This window comes from Mandrillus leucophaeus, unplaced genomic scaffold (genome assembly GCF_000951045.1).
Source record: "Mandrillus leucophaeus isolate KB7577 unplaced genomic scaffold, Mleu.le_1.0 Scaffold114, whole genome shotgun sequence".
Classification (NCBI taxonomy): Eukaryota; Metazoa; Chordata; class Mammalia; order Primates; family Cercopithecidae; genus Mandrillus; species Mandrillus leucophaeus.
The window spans coordinates 2,076,393-2,103,532 of record NW_012099654.1 but is presented as its reverse complement, the minus strand read 5'-3'; the positions used below and the strand labels follow the sequence as shown (position 1 = coordinate 2,103,532).

Here is a 27,140-nt window from a genome sequence, read left to right as displayed (position 1 = left end):
GTCTTGCTTTGTCACCCAGGCTGGAATACAGTGGCGCGATCACAGTTTGCTGCAGCCTCCACTTCATGGGCTCAGGTAATCCTGCCTCAGCCCTCCGAGTAGCTGGGACTATAGGCTTGCACCACCACACTCAGTCAATGTTTTGAATTTTTTGTAGGGATGGGGCTTCACCATGTTGCCCATGCTAGTCTCAAACTCCTGAGCTCAAGGAATTCACTTGCCTTGGCCTCCCAAAGTGCTGGGAGCTACCCCAGCCGGGCATATTTCTATGAATTGATAATTCCTGGTTTTCTGCTTTTCCTTAAAGAGAAATACCCTAAATAATATTCTATTATAGAACAGATTCTGAGCCCTGGTTTTGGGGACTCTTGCCAACCCTCCCTTCAATAGATCCCTCAAATCTGAGCATTTTGTAATTTTGCCAAACTTTCAATTGTTTAATAAAAACTTTAAGAGACCTTTTGAGTCATATTCATCACTTTGTGTTCCATCTCCATAACAAACTGGCACCAAGCAGCCACTCAAATATTTGTTGAACAAATGAATGAATTTTATTTAATACAAAGTGTATGCTGGCCTTGGTGTCTCTGTGTGAAGGTAGCAGGTAAAGAATGGGGGAAATTAAACAGTGACCATGTCAACTCCCTATTGAATGAGGTAGATTTTGGGCTATTTTTACATTGGATTTTTTATGTATTCTTTGGGAAATGGACTCCTAAAGGACCCTTTCATCTCTATACTTCTATTTCAAAATACTCTCTAACAACTTGCTTTCATTCTGCTCCTTGAATCTGTGAATAAGCCTTATTGTATAATTTCCATAGAATGCAATTGCTTTGAACTGTCATCTGATGCTATAAGTGGTATTTTGTGAGTTACTAATACATCAGAAATCTGTGTTCTTCACAATGTCCTCATGTTTTTTGTGATTCAGGCAGCAAGTAAAGATGAACTGTGGAGGTTGCAGTTAATCAAGTTACTTTAAAATGGAAAGAATTTTGAAGCCACTTAAATGACCTGTTTCTTGGGCTTGGCAGTGACAAGTCCCTTCCTGGGCTCACTTAGATTTAGCAGCAGGAGGTACTGGGCAAAGAATAAGAGCTGCAATGTTGACAGACCTTAGTTCCTGGCTCTACCATTGACCCAGCAAATAACCATGGGCAGTCTCTTTCCCTTGCTTGACTTTGGTTTCCTCATTTATAGGAAAGAGATAATGCCTATCTTGCAGGGTGATCATGAGAACCACAGAACCACACAGTAACATATAGAAACATCCTTTATAGGCAGTAAAGCCACGTCTGAAGTGAATTATTTTATTAGCTCCATGATGGATCTTTAAATGGCAGTGTTATTATCCATGCCAGTCATTCTTATCAGAAGTCCACTACTTAGTAAATATTGAGTAATGCAGAAGTATTTGCAGGCAGTCTCTGTGGCCCAGAAGGAGCTGCTTTTGCTGTTAAGATTTTCTCAAACTCCTAACCTTCTTAGACTTACAGTTTGACAGTAGATTATGAAAGGTATTCTCTCCCACTCAAGGAAGGTGAGGCCGAAGTGTGTGTAGTTAGAAAGTCAGTGGGCCTGGCAGAAGGTCAGAAGGCAAGGAATGGATATGTATAAGGAAGTCCCAATGAGGGTATACATTTTTTATACTTATTACCCTGTGTCTGGTGCTTTGACTCACATGTGGCACATAGAACCTAAGAATTGAACATTAGTTGAGTAAAGTTCACAGAATGGTGCTATCTTTGCTCCATTAATGATCATACTCTTATCGAGTGTAAATAATCAAATAAAATTACCCCACAGAGATATTTTGGAGCCCTTTTGGAGCCTTTTGGAGCCTTTCCTGATAAGATATTTTATTTGTTCATCATATATTTTTACAGAGCATGCAGCCTGTGCTGGGAGGTATGCTGGGCACCATGAGGACACAAATATGTCTTCTAGGAGTTTACTGTTAACTAAAGTGGGATAGGAGGGCATTTTGAGCTGAGACAATCAGGAAGACTTTGGGAAGAAAAGGGCCCACTGGGTCAAGCCTGGAAGATAGGTAGGATCCTACTAGATGGGGTCAATATGTTGCAATTGCAATTTAAAGCTTTGTGGGTGTGTATTTTAATTCACACATTAAGTAAAATCTCTTATTTGGACAGGGTGATAGCAGAGTTTGGGAGCCCCTTAGGAACTGTCCTGGGCTTTTGCAATCTTGCATGGTTTGTGGAGACAGTTGTGGACAGAGGCTGAGGGACCGGGTTCTGCTGGGGCTTCTGTCTCCTGCTCAGGGGTTGGTTGAGGCTGGAAGGGTGCAGCAGCCTAAGAAAGATGGGGAGAGCACCGCCTTTTTAATGTGACCCCAGTGCCTATTATTCCAAGTTGGGGATGGTATGACGAGCACAGGGGCTCCCACTAGGAATTTTATTTTGGATCCAAGCCTTAGTGTTTCTGGAGTACTATAAAATGAAAACATCCTGTCAGAAATGGGAAAGTCTTTAAGCTGACATTAAAAAGAGAAACTGGGAATCATGAGGTATCTTGGGGATTAACTGTTCAGAACAGTAGAGATGGAGGATTAGGTGATGGTATGTGAGTGTGGCAGGTATCATTTAAGAAAACACAGGAAAAGAAAATTATAAATTTTTTTTGAGACAGAGTCTCATACTGTCACCTAGACGAGTGCAGTGGTGCTATCTCAGCTCACTGCAACCTCCGCCTCCTGGGCTGAAGCGGTTCTCCTACCTGAGCCTTCTGAGTAACTGGGATTACAGGGTGGGCACCACCACGCCTGGTTAATTTTTGTATTTTTAGTAGAGATGGGGTTTTACCATGTTGCGCAGGCTGGTCTCAAACTCCTGACTCAGGTGATCTACCTGCCTCGACCTCCCACAATACTGGGATTATAGGCGTGAGCCACCATGCCTGGCCTAAAAATTATAATTTTTAAAGTCTATTCATTATGCAGTAATGATGAGCTCACTTAGTGAGGATTCCCTGGAAGCTAGTTTTTCTGTACACGTAGAGTGCTATCTATGTGCAAGGAGCCCTGACAAATTCGAAGGAGACATGAAGATGATCAAAACCTTCCTCTAAGGATCCCCTAGTTTGGAGAGACAGACAGACTGATGTATAGTGGGGGGCTTTTCTGATGAGTAATGTAATAAAAATGTGAATTAAAGTGCCAAAGAGAGCCAATGGGTTTAGATTCAGAGGTCCGTGGAATTTTGCCTGAGATGATGTGAAAGCCACCACCTGCAGAAGGTGGGAGAATGGCTTTCCAGGCAGAGAGAAGGGTAGAGCAGAAGCACTCAGTGTTGGAGGGAGTGATGTGGTCCTGGAACACGGAGCTGCCTGGGAGTGGTGGCTAACGTGTGGGCTTCCTGGATAGGGGGAGATACAAAGTGTTCTAGAACCTTGTCCTGTAGGAAATAGGGGAGCCATCAAAAATTTTGAGAGGGGGAGTAATAAGGAAGACGCTTCTGTTGGCCATGGGGAGAATGAGTGGAAGACGGGTAGTGGCTGAGTGACTAGACCTGTTCTGAGAGTTTATGGGAGAGACATTAAGACCTGGACTCTCTCAGTGGAGGTGCAGAGGAAGATTGAGAGCTTCGGTACTTTTCAGAAATGTGAGAGATCATTTTTAAAGTTTAGATTGGACTGAGTTTATTAAAGAAAAAGAAAATGTTTTTGACAGATGGCAATCTTTGTTGACACACGTTGGTATCAGTGCTGTGGGGTGAGGTCTCCATGTTCAAGGAATGGAGCCACAATGGAAAATTGGGAGTGGTAGGAAGGGGGATGGGGACAAGGATGAGGACATTCATGGAAACTTCTGCCCCTTTGCACACTTTTTTTTTTTTTTTTTTTTTTTTTCCTGAGACTGAGTCTAACTCTATTGCCTAGGCTGGAGTACAGTGGCACAATCTTGGCTCACTGCAACCTCCACCTCCCAGGTTCAAGCAATTCTCCTGATTCTCCTGCCTCAGCCTCTCAAGTAGCTGAGACTACGGGCACCCGCCACCACACCTGGCTAGTTTTTTGTATTTTTAGTAGAAACGGGGTTTCACCGTGTTAGCCAGGATGGTCTCAATCTCCTGACCTCATGATCCACCCACCTCAGCCTCCCAAAGTGCTGGGATTACAGGCGTGAGCCACCGCACCTGGCCTTGATTCACTTGTTAGAAATAATACTGTAAAAATACAAAAAACTAGCCAAGTATGGTGGCATGTGCCTGTAGTCCCAGCTACTCGGGAGGCTGAGGTGAGAAGATTGCTTGAGCCCAGGAGGCTGAAGTTGCAGTAAGTCATGATGGCACCACTGCAATCCAGCCTGGGTGACAGTGCCAGTTCCTGTCTCAAAAAAATAAAAATAAGAAAGGAAAAGAAATAATATTGTAAAATCCCAAGGCAAATCTCTCTCTCTCTTTGCCTGATGTTTCAATACTCCTGTCTCTGAATGTTCAGCTGCATATGAGTTTTTTCTGGTTGATTGTCTCTGGTGTTCAATGAAGACTGCCTTTGTAAATCACATGTTGTTATCCTCTATTTCTAGCTATTGTGGACGATGAAAGGCTCTCTGCAGAGGAGATGGATGAGAGGAGGCGGCAGAACATTGCTTATGAATATCTGTGCCACTTAGAGGAAGCCAAAAGGTAAGATCCAGACTTAGTCTATTTGTGCACCATCTCTTGGAGATAAGCTTTGTGATAAGGGCATGGGATTTGATGACCAGAGGGTTCTGAAATGGGCCAGCAATTCTAAAGAGCTGTCATAGTTGGAGATGGCCAGGGAGAGAGTCTTGCCTGCACTCAGTGATTTAGATTTGGCCAAACCTCCCGTGCCAGGAGACCAGTGGGCTAGGGGTGACCCCTCCACACTCTGCTCTAACCCTGAGTCACAGCTGGGTGTACATCACACTCCTATGCATATGCTACATAGTTCTAATAACTCATTTGCAGTCTTGTTGGCAGCAGGATAATGGGAGAAGAAGCATCTGTTTCTTGCAAATGGTTGGGCAGGGTTGAGAAAAAGTTGATGCCACAGCCAAAGTTGAAGCACTTTGGCTTAAAGTTAAAGCACTATTCCTTTCACTTCCTCAGAGCCTCCCGGGAAATCACTGGGCCAACAATAGATGGTTTCAAATTCTTCATCTCACTGGCTTGAATGTAGAGGAGCAACAATGACTTACATCAACTTCGTTTTTCCCTCAGAGCTTCCTTGGGTCTTTTCCCCACTCCCAGCCCAATGATGATAAATGCCCAGCAGGACAGTGGCATATCAGACTGAAGTCCATCAGTCCCTAAGTAGGTTTATGACAGCAATCTCCTCTTTAAACCATGGGTGTGTGGCCACTTAGGGTATGTTGTCTCTAAAATCACATTGACTCTTTTAGACTTTTTAGATTAAATAAATGTTGCGTTCTCCAAGGAGAAAGTGAAGATAAAGAGTCCTAAGTGCAAATACTTTCCGCATGAGAGGAATCAGAGAACTTTGTCCTTTGTGGGGTGAATACTACAGAGTTCATATGCCATGAGTTAGGGTTTGATTGAATGCTTTATGCCTTGATGGAGCAACAGTATTGTTCCCTGGACAAAGATATGTTCCAGCCCTCTTAGCTATATAGAAATAAATACTTGGTTAAATGGTCTCTGGTGTTAATTATCTCTGATCACTGATAAATGGCTATCTACAGAACTAGAATGATGAGGTTTTTGATCAGTATTTTGCAGAACATTTGGTGACACATGCCCTAATTTGACATCAAAATTGCTTTCAAGGGGTTTCTCAGAGTTGTTTAATATTTTAATAGTGTCACATAACTTTCTTTAGGCTCTAAAAACCAAGTTTTAAAGATTGTTTAACATGTCTGTGAAGTCTACAGTTAGGTTGCAGGATGCTAGCGATTCACTATCAGTCTAAGATCGTTAAAAACATGCTTTTAGTCAAGTTGTTGCAAAAAAGTTAGATAAGGAGATTAATTCATAGGCATTGAGAAGAAGTGGTCTCAACCACTCCTGAGGCTAAGGTGGGAGGATCGCTTGAGCCTAGGAGGTGGAGGTTGAAGTGAGCTGAGATCGGGCTGCTGCATTCCAGCCTGGGTGGCAGAGTGAGATGCTGCCTTAAAAAAAAAAAAAAAAAAGAGAGACAGAGAGAGAAAGAAAAGAAAAAAAAGTATATACTTTCAGTGAATAAGTTCAAGGAGATGGTAGAAAAACTTACTTTTCTATTGATACTCACTCTATGTTCTGTTTTTGCTTCCTGTTTTTAACAAGTGGGAAGGGGTGTCATGTAGAGGAAAATGATACGTGATTGGGAGTTGATTTACCTAACTTCCTGGTCCCAGCTCCACCACTTACACAAGCAGTTTGACTTTCCACAGACCATTTAACCTGTGGGAAGTTCAATTTGTCCCTCTGTAAATGAGACAATAAAGATGATGTTACTTATTGCCCTACTTATTCATGGATTCAAGGATTTTTTTAAAATCATTTAAAGAAGGTGAAAGTATTCTGTAACCTATAGTGCCAGTCAGGTTTCTGGTGATAACATAAGCAAAGTTTTCTCCTCAGTATATTGAAATGGTATAAATGTAGCTTGAAAGCTTGTCACCTTCTCTAGTATTTTTGAAATTCTGTAGTTGAATTTTGTTCAGAAAGTCAGCATAAGAATTATTTCAGATTCTTTGAGGAAAACTTTCCTTGGAATAGTTTCATGAAAATAATTATCAAAATGTACAATTTTTCCTCTAAGATGGCTTTTCATAAATTTATTTGATAAGAGCATATTAGATGTAGTATATATTTGTGAATTATTAAGACACCAATAGTTTTTTTCTTTTTTTTTTTTTTCTGAGATGGAGTCTCACTCTGTCGCCCAGGCTACAGTGCAGTGGCGGAATCTCAGCTCACTGCAACCTTCGCCTCCTGGGTTCAAGTGATTCTCCTTCCTCAGCCTCCCAAGTAGCTGGGATTACAGGTGCCCACCACAACACCTGGCTAATTTTTGTATTTTTAGTAGAGGTGGGGTTTCACCATGTTGGCCAGGCTGGTCTTGAACTCCTGACCTCAAGTGATCTGCCCACCTTGGCCTCCTGCAGTGCTGGAATGACAGGCTTGAGCCACTGCGCCTGGCCAAGACACAAATACTTTGAAAGAAGCTGATTTTTTGTCATTGATTATATAAAAATTTATGGCTACTACTAGACATATAGTTGTGCTGATTTAAGAAAGCATAGTGTACAGAAAACTCATGGTCTTGAACACAAGAAATATAGGAAAGGGTGAATTCGTCTTGCTTGGAAAGATTATTTGAGAGAATTTATTGCATGATTCTTTTAAAGTATTAGTACCTTTGGAATTTGTAATATTGGGTTTATTATAATGCACATATGTGTGTTCACATGAGTGGAGTTGGCTTAGAATATTGAGTTTCTACTAAATTGTATGCTTGTACTATATATATTCATCTAGGAAGTGTTTCTTGTGATTTCAGTTGAAATGACTTTATTGCATTTTGATTAAAAATGTATTGGTTCTGTCTTTGCACCTGTTTTTCTTTCTGGAGGTGAGAATTGAAAGGTATCTAGTTTGTATATCCTGTAACTTAGGATTTTTACAAATTGAGAATTACAATATTCCAGTATATCTTCAATTTTGGTTTTATTAATTTCAAAATTCTATAATAAATCAGGCCATTTAAAAGTTCTTTATTCAGAGGGGGCATCACTACCAACATTACAGAAATACAAAGGATTATAAAGGAATACTGTGAACAATTACATGTCAATGAAAACTTAGAAGAAACTGACAAATTCCTAGAAAGACAAACTACTAAAAGTGACTCAATAGGAGATTTAAAAATCTGAAAAAAACTAACATAAAAAAACAGAATGAGACTTATAATAAGTGAAGAGACTGACTTAGAAATCAGAAAACTTCCCACAAATCCAGATAACTTCACAGTAGAATTCTGCCAAATGTTTAAAGAAGAATTAATAGCAGTCCTTGCAAACTCTTCCAAAAAATACGAAAAGAGAAAACATTTTCCAATTCATTCTTCTGAGGCCTGCATTACCATAATACCAAAACCAGATAGTCATCTCAAGAAAACTAAAGACCAATATCTCTTATGAATACAAATGCAAAAATCCTTAACGAAATACTAGCAAATCAAATCCAGCAACATCTAAAATATGTTTAATGCCATCAAGTGAGATTTATCCTAGGAAGCAAGCTTGATTTAAGACCTGAAAATCAATATCATATACCATATTAATGGAAGAAAGGACAGAAGCCACATTGTCATCTCAATATATGCAGGAGACGCATTTGATAAAATCCAGCCCCCTTTCTTGACTTAAAACATTCAACAAACTAGGAATAGAAGAGAATTTCAACCTGATAAAGGACATCTATGAAAAACCTACAAGTAACACCATACTCAATGGTGAAATACAGGAATAAGGATGTTTTCTCTTACCACTTCTGTTCAACATTGTACTGGAGATTTTAGCCAGGCAGTTAGGCAATAAAAATAAACAAAAGGCATCCAGATTAGAAAGGAAGATGTGAAACTATTTCTAAGGGATGTTATCTGGTTTATAGAAAACCCACAGGAATCTACTAAAAAACAGAACAGAAGAAAACACTAAAGAAACCCCACCAGAATGAGTCCATCATGGTTGTAGGATACTAGGGGAATGTGTAAAAGTTGCATTTCTTGACACTAGCAATAAGCAATCTGAAAATGAAATTAAGAAAGCAATTCAATATATGATAGCATTAAAAACAATAAAATTCTTAGGAATAAAATTAACAAAAGAAGTACAAGACTTGAACACTGAAAAGTACAACACATTGAAAATTTTAAAACTCTTAAATAGAAGGAAAGACATCTTATGTTCATGGATTGGAAAACAGCATTAAGAAAACAACGGTCCCAAATTGTTATAGATTCAATGCAGTTTCTAGAAAAATCCCAGCTGCCTTCTTTGTTTTAATGGAGAAATTGAAAAGCTGATTCTAAAATGTATATGGTGGCCAGGCCTGGTGGCTCATGCTTATCTTCCAGCACTTTGGGAGGCTGAGATGGGAGGATTGCTTGAGGCCAGGAGTTTGAGACCAGCCTAGGTAATGTAGCGAAACCCTGTCTGCAAAAAAAAAAAAAAAAAATTAATTAACTAGATGGGTGGCGTGCACCAGTAGACCTAGCTACTCTGAAGGCTGAGGCATGAAGATCACTCAGGAGGCTGAGGATGCAGTGAGTTATGATCACACCCCTGCACTCCAGCCTGGGTGACAGAGCAAGACCTTGTCTCAAAAACAAGAACAAAAATAAGGTTTATATGGAAATGCAAGGAATGTGGAATAGTCAAAAGCATCTTGAAAAAGAAATGCAAAATTGGAGGACTCATTTTTCAATTTCAAAACGTACTTACAAAGCCACAGTAATTAAGATAGTGTGGTACTGGCATAAGGATATACATATAGATCAATAGAGTAGATTTGAGAGTCTAGTAATAAACCCTAACACTTCTGGTAAACTGATTTTCATCAGCAGAATAAAGGCAATTCACTGGGAGTGGGAGAAGATACCCTTTTCAACAAAGGATTCTGAGACTACTGAATGTCTACATACAAAAAATGAATTTGGACCTCTGCCTTACACCATATACAAACATTTTCTTAAAATGGATTATTAACCTAAATGTGAGAGCTGCAACTGTAAATCTCTGTAGAAGAAAACAGGAGTAAATCTTTGTAACCTTGGATGTTAGGCATTGGTTTCTGAGCTGTGACACCAAAGCACAAACAATAAAAGAAAAACAGATAAAGTAGACATCATAAAAACTGAAACCTTTTTTGATTCAAGAGATACCATCAAGAAAGTGGAAAGACAATCATGTATCTGTTAAAGGTTATATGTATTCAGAATATATAAAGGGTTCTTAATTGGGTGAGGTGGCTCACACCTGTAATCCCAGCACTTTGAAAGGCGAAGTCCAGCAGATCACTTGAGCCCAGGAGATCGAGACCAGCCTGGACAACATGGTGAAACCCTGTCTCTACAAAAAAATAGAAAAATAAGCTGGATGTGGTGGCACATGCCTGTAGTCCCAGCTACTCTGGAGGTTGAGGTGGGAGAATTGCTTGAGCCTGGAAGATGGAGGTTGCAGTGAGCTGAGATCACACTGCACTCTACTCTAGCCTCGGTGACAGAGCAAGACTGTCTCAAAAAAAAAAAAAAAAAAAAGGCACTCTTAAATTCTACATAAAGAGTCAATAACCTAATTTTAAAACGGACAAAAGTTCTGAATAGACATTTCTCCAAAGAAGATACACAAGTGATCAATAAGCATATGACAAGGTAATCAACATCGTTAATCATTAGGGAAATATAAATCAAAACCAAGATGAGATGTTACTTCATACCCATCAGGGTGGCTATAATCAAAGATGAATGATAACAAATCATAGAGAAATTGAAACTCATACATTGCTGGACATATTGTAAAATGGTGCAGCTACTTTAGAAAATAGTCTGGCAACTCTTTAAAAAATTAAACATAGAATTACCATATGACCCAGCAATTCTCCCAGGTATATACGTATGAAAATTGAAAATCTATGCCCATACAAAAATTTGTACTCAAATGTTCAAATAATCATTATTTATAATGACAAAAAGCAGAAACAATTCAAATGTCTACACACTGATAAATGGTGATGTATCCATACAATGACATATTTTTCAGCTATAAAAAAGAATGACGTACTGATACATACTACAACATGATGAACCTTAAAAACATGTTGAGTGAAAGAAGCTAGACACAAAAGGCCACCTATTATATGAAATGTCCAGAATAGACAAATCCATAGAGACAAAGTAGATTCGTGATTGCCAGGGCGTAGGGGAAGAAGAGAAATGCTGGGTAACTGCTGCTGGGTATGGGATATCATTTTGGGCTGATAAAAATATTCTAAAATTGATTGTGGTGATGGTTCCACAACTCTAAGTATACTAGGAACCACTGGGTTGTACACTTTAAAGGGGAGAATTGTCTGGTATATAAGTTGTATCTTAATAAAGCTATTTATTAAAGATAATTTCCTTACACTGGCTTGGAGAGGTCCTTAGGAAGCTGTTAAATAAGATCAGTTGGTATTAGCAGATACATTGCATACAGAAGGTACCCCTAAGATACACGAGGTGTCTAAATACTGTGTGTGTTTTACAGATATTTATTGAGCATCCTCTGTGTGTAAACAAGGAGGGTTGTTTTGGGAGATGGAGTTCAGACAATGAATAATGCTGCTCTCAGAAAAGCTCGCCATTTGGTTGAACTTTTAACTCAAGAGGTTAAAGTTATTTTTTCCTTCAATTATGTTTGCTCTGTTAATCTCTCTGTGTATGTGTATCATATCCATATCCAGCCATCATCCTCCTAAACTGCTCTCGTATGTTCACCATTCTATCCCACCACTGCTAGCCCACCGAAGGATTCCAGCATCTCTTGTGAGACTACTGTAGTAGCCTTTAACTGGTTTCTTTATGTGTCTCTGGCCTCTTTCAGTCCATTTTCTGTCTTAGTCAGATAAATCTTTTCAAAACTCTGAGCATACTCCTTTACAGGGCCTCATAGGCTCTGCATAGTCCTGTTCAGCCTCTTTAGTTTTACATTGTGCCACACTGCTCTGTGCTTCAACCACATTGATCTATTTTACTTCCCTGTTCCCTCCTGCACAGGACCTTGCCATGTGCTGTTCCCTTTTCATATTCCTCTTTATCTAGTCAGACTTACTTCCTCTTCATATTGCAGCTCACTTTTTGAGGGAATCCTTTCTGACTTTCACATCCAGGTCAAACTCACCGATTAGAAGGCCTTTTGACATCATATCTATTGCATGTTTGAATAACGTAACGCCCAGTGTTGGATCAGTATCATTTGCTACTAATGAGGTTTGATTATGCTGTTATCTGTACATTTTGGATGCTAGAGGTAACAAGGAGGATATGAATCAGAGTCATGGTAGACAGCTGGACTGCCAGCCTAGAGGTAATCTTTGTTTCACTGGAAAATCCTATATTGCAGTTAGATGAATGCAAGTACTTCCTGACAGGTTTGTGACCCAGTAAGTTATGAAGTTGGGAATTCCAGACAACTTAATAAGCCATGATACCACAGTGAACTAGAAAATATCCAGAAAGGGATATAGAGTATTGCTTAATGAATGAATGAAGAAAGAGGACTCAAAAAATGAATTTTTTGTTTTTTGTTTTTTTGAGACTGAGTGTCACTCTGTTGCTCAGGCTGGAATGCAGTGCAGTGGCAAGATCTCGGCTCACCGTAACCTCCACCTCCTAAGTTCAAACGATTATTTCTCCTTCCTCAGCCTCCCAAGTAGCTGGGATTACAGGAGTATGCCACCATGCCCAGCTAATTTTTATATTTTTGTAGAGATGGGGTCTCGCCATGTTGGCCAGGCTGGTCTCGAACTCTTGGCCTCAAGTGGTCCGCCCGCATCGACCTCCCAAAATGCTGGGATTACAGGTGTGAGCCACCACTCCTGGCCTCAAAAAACTAATATTGATGACGATGAATGAAATATTAAACAGGCTTATTTTTAGGACCAAAAAGAAGTAATTTGGCTCTTTACCGAAATTACTTCACCCTACAGACTGAAGGATTCAGATGTGGAGAGTGAATCAATTCTGTTGGGAGGCAAAGGATGTCTTGTATATGTATTAGTTACCTATGACTGCATAACAAGTTATTCTAAAACTTAACAGCTTAAAACAATAAACATTTATCTTGGAATTTTTGAGGGTCAGAAATCTGTCATTGCCTAACTGGGTCCTCTGGTTTTGGGTCTCCCACAAAGCTGCAGTCATCTCACGGTTCATGTGGGGCACACCCACTTCCAAGCCACCCAGTGACACTGGCAGGATTCAGTTTCTGACAGGTTTTTGGACTGGAGAGATCTCAGTTCCTTGCTGCTGTTGGCCAGAGTCTTCCCTCAGTTGCTCACCACTTGGAACCTCTTACACATGGAAACTTACACATGGCAACTGGCTTCCATCAGAGTAGGCAATTGACAGAAGAAGATGGAAGCTACAGTCTTTTTGCAACCTATTCTCAGCAGTGACACCCATCATTTTTGCTGCATCCTATTCATTAGAATCGAGTTACTAAGTCAAGGCCATGCTCATGGGGAAGAGTTTTCCACAGGGGATGAATTCAGAGGGATGGGGATGACTGGGAACCACCTTAGAAACTGCCTTGCAGAGTGTCTTCATAGGCTTTTGAAATTGACCCCAGAAAGGGAATTTGAGGATAAAATTATTTTTGTTACTATTAGAAACTCAATCAGAAATTGAATCCTTCCTGATCTGAATGCTTATGGTTCTAAGCTTATTGCTGCCTTGATTGTTTTTTGTTGGTTTGTTTTTTTGTCTTTAATTTTAAGGGTCTTGCTGTGTTGCCAGGCTGGATTCAAACTCCTGGGCTCAAACAATCCTCCAGTTTCAGCCTCCCAAGTAGCTGAGGCTACAGGTGCTTGCCACCGCGCCTGGCAACTGCCTTGATTTTTTTGAATTGTGAGCTGTTTTAAACTAAGCCTTTTCATTTCTCTGTCACTTAAAATAATGCTAAATGGACTTTTTAGGTTTCCTTTTCAAGTAGGTCCTCAAAGCTAACTTTATAGCTTTTTTGCTGTGGGGCTTTTGCTGAAATGAGACTGTGCAGACAGGTCTGCTACTAATATGGGCTTTGAAAGGTCCTCTCTGATGCCAGAAATCCCACTATTTAAATTAAATTAAAGGAGTAACTTTTCCAAAAGAATTAGGACTGCTGAGTAGATTTTATATTAATCTGCCTAAAATTTATTCAAATAATGAAAATGAATCTGTTTTATGAAATTCAGTCTTTTAGTGTTTAGGACAACTATGCAAAAATGTAAGATGGAGAATTCTTTTTGGATAAACTCTAGGTTGAGGAACTTAATCCAATCCGAGCTATTGTAAAGGTCAGAAAACAGGAGAGGGAATCTTGGCAAGGAATGGAGATGGAGTTTGCAAATTGCAGCTTGAGCAAATAGTTATGAATGGGGCTGCTATTGTGTCTCCCAAGGAAAGTTCCTGTAGTATTATATTCCTTTTTTAAGGAAAGAAAATGCACAGAAATCTTTTGCTGTGCTTCCTTTTTCTGCCCTACCTCTGGAAATAAACTAACCAAAAAGAAAAAAAAAAAAACAAAGAAAGAAAAAAAAAACCCTCCCCTTGGTGATAGGCTTGTTTAGAACTATTACCTTCAAAAGTCTCTTTATGTGAGCCAAGCCATTGGCTGCATTGGTGAGTCTGGGACAGTTTTATATGTGCCCTGGAAGGAAAACAAAACATGGGTGTGATTCTTTTTGTGTTAGTGTTTACAACTCAGATACCAAAAGAACACCTTGTTGATTAAATCGAGTCTCAAGCTCTGGCCTTACCTAGTGGTGAGTTAGAAAATCAGATTTGAAAGGAGAAGTGCTTCAGATGCTTAAGCAAGTGAAAGCCATGAGTTGCTTAACACTGAATATTCATGATTAGTTTAAAAAAAAAAAAGAATCTTCTGACCGGGGAATACTTTAGAGAATGCAATGGATTTCCTCTGCATGCTTGGACCTCACTATCCTTATTCCTAGGGCATACCCATGGATAAGCAATGCTAATAAGAACTTGGAATTTCCAGGGAAATATTTTTCTTTGTTGCTCTACACACAAAATAGTAATGAAATTTTTAAGGATTCTTAATTGCATTTTCAAAACATAAATAGTTTTCATGTTTCCACTGTAACTCTCCATTCCCCCCTTCCCTCCCTTGTTCTCTCCCTGGCTCTGACCTCACCTCTGCTTTCCACAGGGAGAAAGATGAAGTGCTTGGTTGTTCCATGCAACAGCTGGTGGAGCAGAGGGTACAGTGGGCTGAGAGCAGGGACTCTCTTGCAAGTCTGGCACCTGGTTGGGGGCAGGGCCTGCTTGGGGCTGCTTTCCGACGAGCTTGCCTCAGAAGCCCTGTGCCAGCGAGGCAGAGATCAGGGCCTGGCACATCCCAATGGCAGGGAGAGAGTAACTTGTGAGGAGCCCAGACTTGTCCAGGGTAGCCTGGCAGAGTTGGAGAGGTGGTCTTAACAAAGTGATCTCCATGGCACAGGAATAGACTTGATCCCAGCCAGCCGTACCTGCCAATGAGTGGTACTTGTAGTTGGGGCCTCAGAGAGGTGTTGGTGCTGAGGGCCAGCTGGCAGTGACCAGGGATTATGCTGTGGAGCTAGTATGGAAGGAACACTTATTAAGGATATAAAGGAAAAAGCTACAGAACTTGGCAGGGGTCTGGATTTGGGCAGCAGAGGAGGACACTGGAAGGTCAGATGCCCTGGGGCAGATCAAGGCATTGCTTATCTGACTCAGTGGGACACATTTCGTGTTCTCTGTCTGCAAAGCCGAGGCTTGGGCATACAGTAGGTGGAAAAAGTTTTTTGTTTTTAGTTTCACATAATGTACTAGTTTTGGATGTATGTTGGACAGGTGCCAATCAGGTATGTTCTGACAGATGAAAGTATAACTTTTCACAGTGCTGGTATTTTAAAATACAAACAATCGGCATTAATCATCTCCAGCCAAAGACAAGTTGAGCAACTGATATTTGATTCCAAAGTTTATATTTGTTTCTCAGGATCTTCAAAGTTAGAAACCTGGGACAGGTTTGGAATTTTCCACGGTTGCAAATGTACTTTACTCACAAGGATTATCACACAAGTGTCTACTCACCAGGCATGGTGCTGTAAGCATTCAACCCACATGGTCTCAATTCTCACAACCACCCTGTGGGAAGGAGCATTATCCCCATTTGATAGATGGAAAAACCAAGTCTTGGAAAAACTTACGTAATTTAGTCAGTATCACAGCCAACAGGCGACAGCAACAGTGTTACAACCTAGGTCTTTCTGGCTTCAAAGACTATGCTTAACAACTATAACATGCTGTCCCATTTCTTTATTTCTTAATGTGTTTTGATCATGTCTTCCTTGTAAGTCCAAGACATGGTCTTGGTTTTTAGGTTCTATATGGGCTAGTTCTAGTTCTAGCTCTTGATCAATAAATTCTCACTTAAGCTTTGGTGGAATTAGCACAATATAGCCATCCATTGGCTATATATGGCTTTGGTGGAATTAGCACAATATAGCCATCCATTGGCTATATATGACGATATATTGTTTTCTTTTCCTTTCTCTTTTTTTTTCCTGTGAACTGTTTCTATTTTGTTTTAACTGGTACTATTATAAGTGGTTTGTTCTGGGAAGAATTTATATTGTATTTACCTTCTGTTCTTCCTCCCTCTTTCTCCTTCTCTCTTTTGCTCACTTTAGGCTAGCTCTTTCTTGCTCTCTCTTTTTTGAATTAAAATAAAATAGAGATGCAATCTCACTGTGTTGCTTAGGCTGGTCTTGAACTCCTGGCCTCACGCAGTCCTCTCACCTTCGTCTCCCAAAGTGCTGGAATTACAGGCATGAGCTACTGTGCCTATCCTCTTCTTAGGGTATTATTAAGAATTTGTACTTCTCTATGATGTAGACTTTATTCTGTTCCCTTCACCCAGGAAAATTTTGGTGCATATTTATTCTTGGTTAGGCCTCCATACTACATTCAATTCATCAATTATCTTTTTGATTTTGCCACTATTATGACTGTTTTCAAAGAATACTTGGCTTTTTGTTGAAACATCAAAAGGTATGAATAGCAAATAGCACTGAGATCTCTTCCTTCCTGTATGAACCTCCCCACCGGAAGCTGCCTCATGCTGTGATGCTTAAAAGTCATAAAACAATATCATTATTCAAGGCATAGAGTGACTCTAGGGAAGCTGGTGGGGGAGAACATTTGTACAAGGTTGTCACAGAATGATTTCTTTGTGTCTTCCATTTTTAGGGTAATCATAGAATGTAGAATGATCTTCCATTGCCTTCTCAGTCTGAACACCTTTGTTTTTCTCTAACAGAGCCGAATCCCCATTTTATATATGGGGACACTGAGGCTCAGAAATTTACCTCACTTATCCATGGTGGAGTTAGTGATAGATTTGGGATTAGGATAAAGGTCTTCTGACTGACAGTGCTCTTTAGTTTCATGAGTCTCTATAAATCATGTTGAGTAGTACAAGTAGAAAGCTCAAATGAGTCTCTATAAATCATGTTGAGTAGTAAAAGTAGAAAGCTCAATAAAGAAAATATATAAACATGAATATTAAATGTGTTTGGTAAATTCAATTCAAGTTTGCTTTTGGTTAAATGCTGCAAATGGTTTGGGGGAATTAGCCATTCGTATGTTCTTGTCATGGATCTTTCATTTTTGCTGAGAAACTTGAACCCATTTTGGTGCAAAAACAGGAATTCAGGAATTAACATTTCTAGTCATTTTTGCAGTCTCTGTAGTCTATCCTACTTGGCTTAATGTCCCTGGGTTTTTTGTTTGTTTGTTTGTTTGTTTTTTCCCATCGTGTGATTCATAATACACAGCTTTTCCTGCCTCTGGTATTTCTGAATGCAAGAGTTGAGGCAGCTGTGTCATCTGGGAGAGAGTGACTTAGGGCAGTGATCTCCAAATTCATTTACACCTGCATCAAGGTCACATGGATGCTTGTGTGAGTGCAGGCTTCTCAGGATCACTCCAGAACCTATAAGGCCATCTCTAAGGACAACCTCCGCCTCCCAGGTTCAAGCGATTCTCCTGCCTCAGCCTCTCAAGTAGCTGGGTTCACAGGCATGCATCATCACACCCAGCTACTTTTCTATTTTTAGGAGAGACGGGGTTTCACCATATTCACCATATTGGTCAGGCTGGTCTTGAACTCCTGACCTCAAGTGATCCACCCACCTCAGCCTCCCAAAGTGCTGGGATTACAGGCATGAGCCACCGCCTCCAGCTGAGGTCTGCCTTTGAACAAAGCACTGGAGTACACTTTTAGGCACACTGATGTTTGAGATAGCATCTATGGCTGATGCTGTCTCAGCTCTCAGCCTTCCCACCCACCCCAGCTTAGAAAATAGGAATGGAGGATACCCCTTCCTCTGGGATGAGAGGAGAGAGAGGAAGGATACTAAGAGTCACCATCTGCTGAGGTGAGGAGGGTGGAGGCATGAAAAAGCAATAGTGCATCAGCCAGGGTTGGATAGAAAGCCTGAGTAGTTTTGAAGATCCAATTAGAGTTATAAATGTTCTTTGCAGAGCCAATAAGCATTTTCATGTGAATTTCTCCAACAAGATAAGATAAAAGAATAGGGTAACTATGCCTGGGGATTGATCTGTTGGCTCTGACCAAGTCATAGCTGTTGGGGCTCAGAAACTGATGCCCCAAAATACAGCATTTTGACATTTCAAACTGAAGAAGCTTCTAGGTGTCTCTGACATTCCCGCATCCCACGTTCTCTTTCAAAGCCTTTATCTACCAAAGATCCAGATGCACCAGGGGAAAGAATTGTTTTTCCTTCCCCTCCCTCCAAGACCAGGAATGTGGCCACACCTGAACAGACCCTTTCACAGGATGACATACAGGTTAATCTCTGTTTCCCATCCATTTTCCTTGGTAATCCCGACAAAATTTCTTTTCTGCCCCCTTTCCATAACCTGTTTTGCTGGGATGGTAGTTACGCTTCTGAGTCATTTGAGGGGTGGTAAACACTGTGATTCTACTTGTGTACATGTTAATAAAACTCGTAAGCCTTTTCTCCAATTGATCGGCCTTTTGTGAGTTGATTTTTCAGCGAACCTTCAGATGGCAAAGGGGAAGATTTCCTCTGGCCTCTGCATGGGAAACAGGGACTCCAGGGTGTTCATGGGAGTATTGTTGAAGTTGGGTTCTTGAGATCCCATCTGGCTGAGGAGCCTATGAAGCCAGGATGGGAAAGATGGAGTAGGGTAAAGTCAAGGAACCACCTGTAATGAGAATAAAGGGCAGGATCTATAAGAATAAGGAAGTGGAGAAGTGAGTAAATAAAAAGGCTGTAGTCCGAGATTTGGAAGCCTTGATCTTACAGGTGGAGTATTTCCAGGTATTGATAACGTGCAAGGTGTGGTGCCTGTGTGTGGAGTGTAGTGGAGGAATGTTACCAAGGTCATCCACCTTCTTGAAGCCACCACAGAGGCAGGCCTGGAAGGAACACAGCAATTGTGGCAAGAAAGGAAAAGTCCTGGAGGTCAAGAGATATGTAGCAAGACTACGGGTGAGAGGGAAGAGTGAGGCCCTGAGAAGTGAGGTGATGGACAGGATGTGGCCTGGGAGAAAAGTTTATTTAGGAAAGTGATGACTATCCTCTCTTTGTCCTGGGAGTCAAGGAAATTTGGCAAACAGCCACCCCTGGAGTAGGTTTCTGAGGGGTGGGATTTTGAAGCAAAAGCCAGCTTTTCATTAGACAAGTAGGTGGAGAAAGTGTAAACAAAAAGTGATAATATAAGAGAATTGCAACGGGTCAGGAGTTCAGAGGCTCATTGGAAGGAATGAGTAGACTTGGGATATGTGTAAGTAGGGCCGGTTAGCAGGATGGAGACAGATGACTTTATATGAGTTCTAGGGGTCAGGACTTTTACTAGAGTTTACTAGGAGACCAAATCCACTGCAGAAACAGGCATAGATTTATGTAACTGTGATAGGGGCCCATTAAAGATCTTGTGTTACTGATTGATTACTAATTCATTAGCTGTGACATACACTTTCAGCAAGTGACTAAAACATTATGACCCAGAGTAAAACAATTGTATATCATGACCCAGGTAGTTGTGTGATATGTGTAATAAGTGGGTGGGTGTGTGTAACTAAAGATACACCGAGCAACACTTAACCTCTACTGTATGCAACAGCCTCTGATGTTTAGTATTCTCTTCTGTTCTAATTCATTTTCTAAGAAAATGCTGGTCATGATCCACTGTGTTGATTTTGTGATCCATTAAAACATTACAGGTCAGGCATGGTAGCTATAATCCCAGCACTTTGGGAGGCCGAAGTGGGGAGATTGCTTGAGCCCAAGAGTTTGAGACAAGCCTGGGCAACATGGTGAAACCCTGTCTCTGCAAAAAATACAAAAAAAAAAAAAAAAAAAAAAAGCCGGGCATGGTGGTGCACACCTGTAGTCTCAGCTACTTGGGAGGCTGAGGCAAGAGGATCACCTGAGCCTGGGAGGTAGAGGCTGCAGTACGCTGTGATCACACCACTGCACTCCATCCTGTATGAAAGAGTGATACCCTGTCTCGAATCAAAACAAAATAAAACATTACAGCCTGCATTTGAATAAAGTGCTTTACACTATCTTGAGCGTATTTTGGTAATAGTTATGTTCTGCATAATAATATTTCAGTCAACAACAGACTGAATATATGAGTCTTATGCCCCATAAGATTATAATGGGGCTGAAAAATTCTCAAAGCATAACTCACATGTTTGTGGTGATGCTGGTATAAACCTGGGCTGCCAGTCATATGAAAGTATAGCACATACAAATGTGTATAGTACATGATACTTCATAATGGTAGTAATTATGTTACTGCTTTATGTGTTTACTATGTTTTAATGTTAGTTTAGAGTATACTTTCTCTACTTAAAAAAAAAAAAAAGCCAATTGTAAAATAGCCCCAGGCAGTTCCTTTCAGAGGCATTGGAGAAGAAGGCATTGTTATCATAGGAGATAACAGCTCCATGCAGACCTTTCCGTGGGAAAAGATGTGGAGATGGAAGACAGTCATCTTGATGATCCTGACTCGTGTGGGATCTAGCTTATGTGTGTGTTTGTGTCTTAGTTTATAGCAAAAAAGTTTAAAAAGTAAAAAAAAAAAAAAAAAAAAAAAAGTTAAAAATAGAAAAAAGCTTATAGAATAAAGACATAAAGGGAAAATATTTTTGTACAGCAGCAAAATGTGTTTGTGTTAAACTAATGAGTCAAAAAGTTAAAATTCAAAAGTTTATAAAGTAAAAAAGTTACAGTAAGCTAAGGTTAATTTATTATTGAAGAAAGAACCTTTTATTTTTTCTATTTTTGAGATGCAGTTTCACTCTTGTCACCCAGGCTGGAGTGCAATGGTGTGGTGGCTCATGCCTGTAATCCCAGCACTTTGGGAGGCCAAGGCAGGTGGATCACCTGAGGCCAAGAGTTTGAGACCAGCCTGGCCAACATGGCAAAACCCCTGTCTCTACTAAAAATATAAAAAGTAGCCAGGCGTGATGGTGCACACCTGTAATCCCAGCTACTTGGGAGGCTGAGGAAGGAGAATCACTTGAACCCAGGAGGTGGAGGTTGCAGGGAGCTGAGATCGTGCCACCGTACTTCAGCCTGGGAGACAGAGCGAGACTCCGCCTTAAAAAAAACTAAATAAGAAAAAAAATAATTCAGCATACCCTAAGTATACTTAAGTGTTTATGAAATCTACAGTAGTGTATGGTAATGTCCTAGGCCTTCACGTTCACTGTCCTTTAGGACAGTGATATAACTCCTGTCCTCAAGTGATCCGCCCACCTTGGCCTCCCAAAGTGTTGGGATTACAGGCATGAGCCAGGCGTGGTGGTGTGCATCTGTAATCCCAGCTACAGGCCAGGCCCCCTTTTTATGTTTAGATACACAAATACCACCATGCTACAGCTGCCTACAGTACTGAGTACAGTCACATGCTGTGTGGGTGTGCAGTCTAGGAGCAATAGGCCGTATATCCTAGGTGTGTAGAAGGCTGTACCATCTAGGTTTGTGTAAGTGCTCTCTGTGATGTTTGCGCAATGACGGAATCACCTAATGACATACTTCTCAGAACACATTTCCCTGGTTAAGTGATACATGACTGCACTAGATGCTGCTTCCTCTGGGAGGAAGAACATTAATTTTCTGTATCTAGTTCATACTTGGGGCTTACTGTACCATCTGGGAGAAACCAGGAGGTGTTTGGTTAAGCCTTTTCCTGCTCACTACCTTCATAGGCTCCCATTTTCCCTGCAGGATCACGGAAGGGCACCTCCTGAGCCTGGCCCAGGAGCCCATGCTCACCCCTTTTACACTGCCCCTGCCTTCACCCCGTGGTTAATCGTTCTCTCCTCAGTTACGCCTCAGGTCCCTGCCCTGCTTCCACTGCGTATAGTACGCTTTATGGTAACTTTCTCCATGTGTTGTCCTCTCTTAGCAATCGGGGAGCTCCCTGAGGAAGACATTCTCACTCGCTGTACCCCACTGCCTTGCATGGGGCCTGTGCAGAATGGGTGCTGGGTTGCTTTGCCTGAGTGAGCGTTGTGATCTCAGAAGTTCTGGCTTAGCCTCCTTGTCCCTGTGCTTTTGTCTAGAGAGGCTTTGTGAGGGACGCTGATTCTGTTGGATAGCCTTTGAATGATTCTCATTCTCAATTGCATAGATCGCTTTGGGGAACACAGACCAGCTGGCTGTGCTTGGCAGCAAGGTGTTGTGTGGTGGAAATGGCTGAATTCCACATATCCTCTGTTACTCACAGACATTTAGGGGAGCACGTGCCATCCCTCTCACAGTTTTGAATACATAAGACCGGGTGCTCCTCACCCTTCCATTTCAGTGGGATAGTTTGTCCAGCAGCTGCTCTGTGCTGATGACATTAGGAAATAGGGATTTTAAAGTTCCTCTGTGCAAATGGAGCCCCTCAGCCCCTGATGATGTATTCTGCACAAATAGATTTAAGTAGGCTTTTTGTGCATCAGAACTGCCTACAATCTGAAACGCACCAACACGACAGGTTCAAGGATGAATTAACAAAGGTTCAGCAAACTTAAATGATATTCAGAAGTCTTGTGGCTAAGTCAAATTATAAAATAAACTCATGTGTGTGGTGTAGAACTGTGTGTGTGTGTATGTGTGTGTGTGTGTATGTTGGTTTTGAGAAACTGATAGAAGGAAGAAGTAGATGGAGTATTATTTTCTTATTCCTGATGTGTCTCCCAGCCTGGATATTGACAAAGAGCAAAGGAGAAGTTGTCAGGCACAGTCAAGGAGAAGGGATGAGTGATATGGTTTAGGTGTGGAGGAAGAGAATTGAAGGGACATTTGTGCCACTTTACGCACTCACAGAGCTGTTTGTGTAGGTGGGGGCTGGGCAGGGAGTGTCGCCAGAGACTGACTTCTCTGCCTCAGAACTTCACTCAGTGGGGTGTCTGTGTGCCTCAGATTAATGTCAGCCTGCACAGGGAGAAGCAAATATGTGTCCCCTGAGGGGATAAGGCACATATTCCACATAGCCTGTGTTCCGGACGGAGCTGAGCTCAAGGAACTGGGTGGAGAGGAGGTCCTCTTCTCTCAAACATGGCCCCTCTTTCTCACAGTCATAGTTTTGCTAATCCTCTCTTTCTGGAATAGTTTTCTCATTCCTTTCTCCCTCACTTATCATTTTACTCCTTTTAAAGTCTGCCTGGTCTTCAAAGATGAACCCAGAGCTTATCTTTTCTCTGCAGATTTCGTGGTCACCCAAATAGTGGTAATTTTTCCTCTGAACGCCCCTAGCACTTACTGTCCGTATCACTTACTGTCCGTATCACTTCTGTGTCGTGTATAACAGAATAGCAGATGGAGGAACCTCAGTGTTCTTGTGTCTCATATACATAGGCAACTTCCATACTATTGTTCTGTGTGTTATCTTGTCTCCCCAAATACAGCCCCAATGTGTCAATTCTTACCGTGTCCGCTACAGTTCCTAGGGGATTTTGCAGGGGGAAAGAAGTGAGTTGTCATGTAAATGAAATAATGGTGAACCTTGACTGAGGATGTCAGAGAATTTATTGTGCATCCCTGGGAGCACAGCTGTCTTAGTCTCTTGTGTCCCTATAACAAAGTACCTGAGACTGGGTAACTTATAAAGAAGAGAAATTTGTTTCTCCCAGTTCTGGAGACTGAATGTCCAAGATCAAGGTGCTGGTAGGTTTCGTGTCCCATCCAGTCCGGTATCGGCTTCCAAGATGGCACCTTGCAGCTGCATCCTCCATTGGTGGAAGTGATGGAAGGAAGGTCAATAAGGCCCTACCTAGTTCCCTCCAGCCCTTTTATAAGGTCACTAATCCCATTCATGAGAGCTCTGCCCCCATGACTTAATCACCTCCTAAAGGATCCACTCTTAATGCTGTCATAATGTGATGAAGTTTCAACATATGAATTTGGAGTCACACATTCAGGCCACAGCAGCAGCCTTATACGGGAACTGACAATATCGTCTCTACTGGGGCTGTCCTCTATATAGAAATATAACAGGAGCCACATATGTAATTTTATCTTTTCTACTAGCCACATTAAAAAAGTAGAAAAAACAGGTAAAATAATTTTAATGTATTTTATTTAACCTAGTATATCCCAAATGTCATTTTAATACATAATCAATGTACAAAAAATTATTGTTATTATTATTATTATTATTATTATTATTTTGAGATGGAGTCTCGCTCTGTCGCTCAGGCTGGAGTGCCGTGGTGCAGTCTAGGCTCATTGCAACCTCTGCTCCTGGGTTCAAGCAATTCTCCGGCTTCAGTCTCCTGAGTAGCTGGGATTACAGGAGTGTGCCACCACACCCAGCTAATTTCTTGTATTTTTAGTAGGGACAGGGTTTCGCCATTTTGGCCAGGCTGGTCTTGAACTCCTGATCTCAAATGATCTGCCTGCCTCAGCCTCCCAAAGTGCTGGGATTATAGGCGTGAGCCACCATGCTCGACCCAATGTACAAAAATATTAATGAGATATGCTACTGTCCTTTATTTTACACTAAGTCTTTACTAACTGGTGTGTATTTTATGCTTAGAGGACACTGCAGCTCAGACTAGCTGCACTTCAAGTGTTTAATACTTACATGGGGCTAGAAGGTGGAGAGAATAGGCCCTGCACTCTTGATCCTTTAGTCTAACAGGAGCCTCTTAGGGATCTTCTGATTAATCCAGGAGAAACAAGAAAGGTTACAGGGTTGTGTTTCATGTATTAGGAGGCAAATTAAAGCTTTAAGAGAATAGAAACAGAGAATTTACCAATGAGGTGCACTTAACTTTTTATCCCTTAGTTTTCTTTCCATATTCACATTTACAACAGAAAGGAGAAACTAGGAGAAGTTTACAACAGAAAGGAGAAACTCGCCAAGTATTTATGCGAATACAAGTAGCATGGGTTGCATTCTTTTTATTCCATCCTGTGCACCTGCCTTACCTTTTCCCAGGGTGAGTGGATGATAGTGTGGCATCTTTGCAGGAAGAGCGTGCAGAGAAGAAATGGTGATACCAGCCACCTCAGCCTCTGCTTCTGATAGCCTCTTGCTTTGTTCCTGAAGTTAAATAACCAAAATGTATGCTCATAAAGTGGTGATGAAAAATTACCTCTTGGTCAACAGATGTCTCTGATGGCAGCAAATCCATGTTGCGTTTGTCTTTTTCTCTTAATAAAGGACTTGATGGACTGTGACAAGATTGGCCACCTATTTTAGAGTCAGTGGAATTAAATTAAGACATGCCCACACTACCTAATTTCATAAGGGTGGTGCTGAAGGGAGAAGAGGATAGTACACACAGAAGGAACAGGGCGGCCCAATATCGACATGTTAATACCCAGGACTAAAAACAAAGTCTCTACTGTTACAAAGGCCAGGAAGGATGTTCTCTTTCTACCCAGGCAAACATTGTCCAAATTTTATCCACAGGAAGATCAAGGCTCAGTTATTCATTGTGTACAGCTGCAGAAACAATAGAAAATATAGCCCCTTGGTTATCAGAGCAGCATTATCCAAATAAAATGATCAGGCTCAATGTAGCCTTGACTGAAATGTGTGGAGGTAACATGTTGATTTTGTTCTTCTCAAACAGTGTATGAACCATAGTCAATTTCTTTTTCCTAGTCCTGGTTCTGTTAGTGCCTGAGTGGCCTTGAGCAAAGCACTGTCTCTGTGGCTCAACTTCTGTATTTATGAAACGGATCCAGGAACACCTTTCACACCTACATCCCACCGTTATGATGTGAAAAGCAGCCTAAAAATTAAGTGCTACGTTGCTGTAAATTGTAAAGTGTGGAAACATAGAACAAAATACCTCTTAAGCTCCATTGTTTATTATGAAAAACATTTTCAGTAGTAGGAACAGCTGTGAATCAGGCAGCCCAACTTAATTAGAGTCAAAGAATGTGCGCCTTCAGCTGCTTTTTATTGAGAGTGTTTGCACATTTACTTGTTGAATAGCATAAATAGAGGTGGAGTAGGTTTATGCAGGGAAGAATGAGTACATTGGAACAACCTAGAAGTGGAATCTTCCTTCTGTAAACAATATTTTCAATACCAGATACAGGCCCCTCTGTTGTAGCACCGGGAGAGTAGGAGACCACTTTTCAAACCTAGAAATATATGCACGTGGTTAATTATACTTTTACAAGGTAAAGCATCCATCAAGGAAATACTTGGAGCAATATTGGCCCAGCAAATTCAGCTTTTAAATATAATTCATATTGGAACAACTAGCATCTCCTTCGGGAAGAAAAATAAGGTGGTTAAAATGTTGATTCTCTAACCTACCATCTTGGACAGGGCTGGATGTTAAGTCACTGGCTCTTACAGGTGATGTGAGCAGCACATAGACTGGGCGTTTTCGAGTCAAGTGCATAAAAGGCTGCAGGTTTTCTCCTGGCCACCGGGAGCACTGTGGTAGGACAGCAGCTCTCCTGAAATATAGCTCATTTAGGCTCACCTCGGCTCCCCCATGGGATGGGGCATGTGTGCGTCTGCTCTTGCTAAGTGCCAGATTTATAATTTTGTTCTCTTATGCTAGTCATGCAGCCTTTTCTCTCCACCCCCACCCCATGGCAGCTAGGCAGAATTGTGGGGATATGGAGAGGACTCTAAACAGACAGCTTCTTAGCCTCCCAGAGGCCCCTGGGAAGAGCCACAGGATAGGCAAGGGACAAGGGAATAATAGCTTTTCCTTCTTCCTGAGAAGCCTTCTAGAATTCCCCTAACGAACTAGGGGATTTAATGTGGATCGAACAGAGAAGCCTTCCTGACTTCAGGATGTTAGGGGTACACGTTTCTTGAGGGCAGAGACTGTCTCATTGTTCATAATTTTTTCTTTTTTTTCCTGTCCGGCGGGTTCTCGGCAAAGGTGTGGT

At 41.2% G+C, this 27,140-nt stretch overlaps 1 protein-coding gene across 1 annotated transcript in view; it reads left to right on the top strand.

The window, feature by feature from the left end:
- The window catches only part of IQGAP2 (IQ motif containing GTPase activating protein 2), a 331,348-nt gene that overhangs the window by 61,263 nt on the left and 242,945 nt on the right, over positions 1 to 27,140 (top strand). Inside the window, exon 2 of the mRNA XM_011996387.1 lies at positions 4,550 to 4,649. Within this exon, the coding sequence (XP_011851777.1) occupies positions 4,585 to 4,649 (65 nt within the window). The 5' untranslated portion in view covers positions 4,550 to 4,584. The remainder of the gene's footprint in view (positions 1 to 4,549; positions 4,650 to 27,140) is intronic.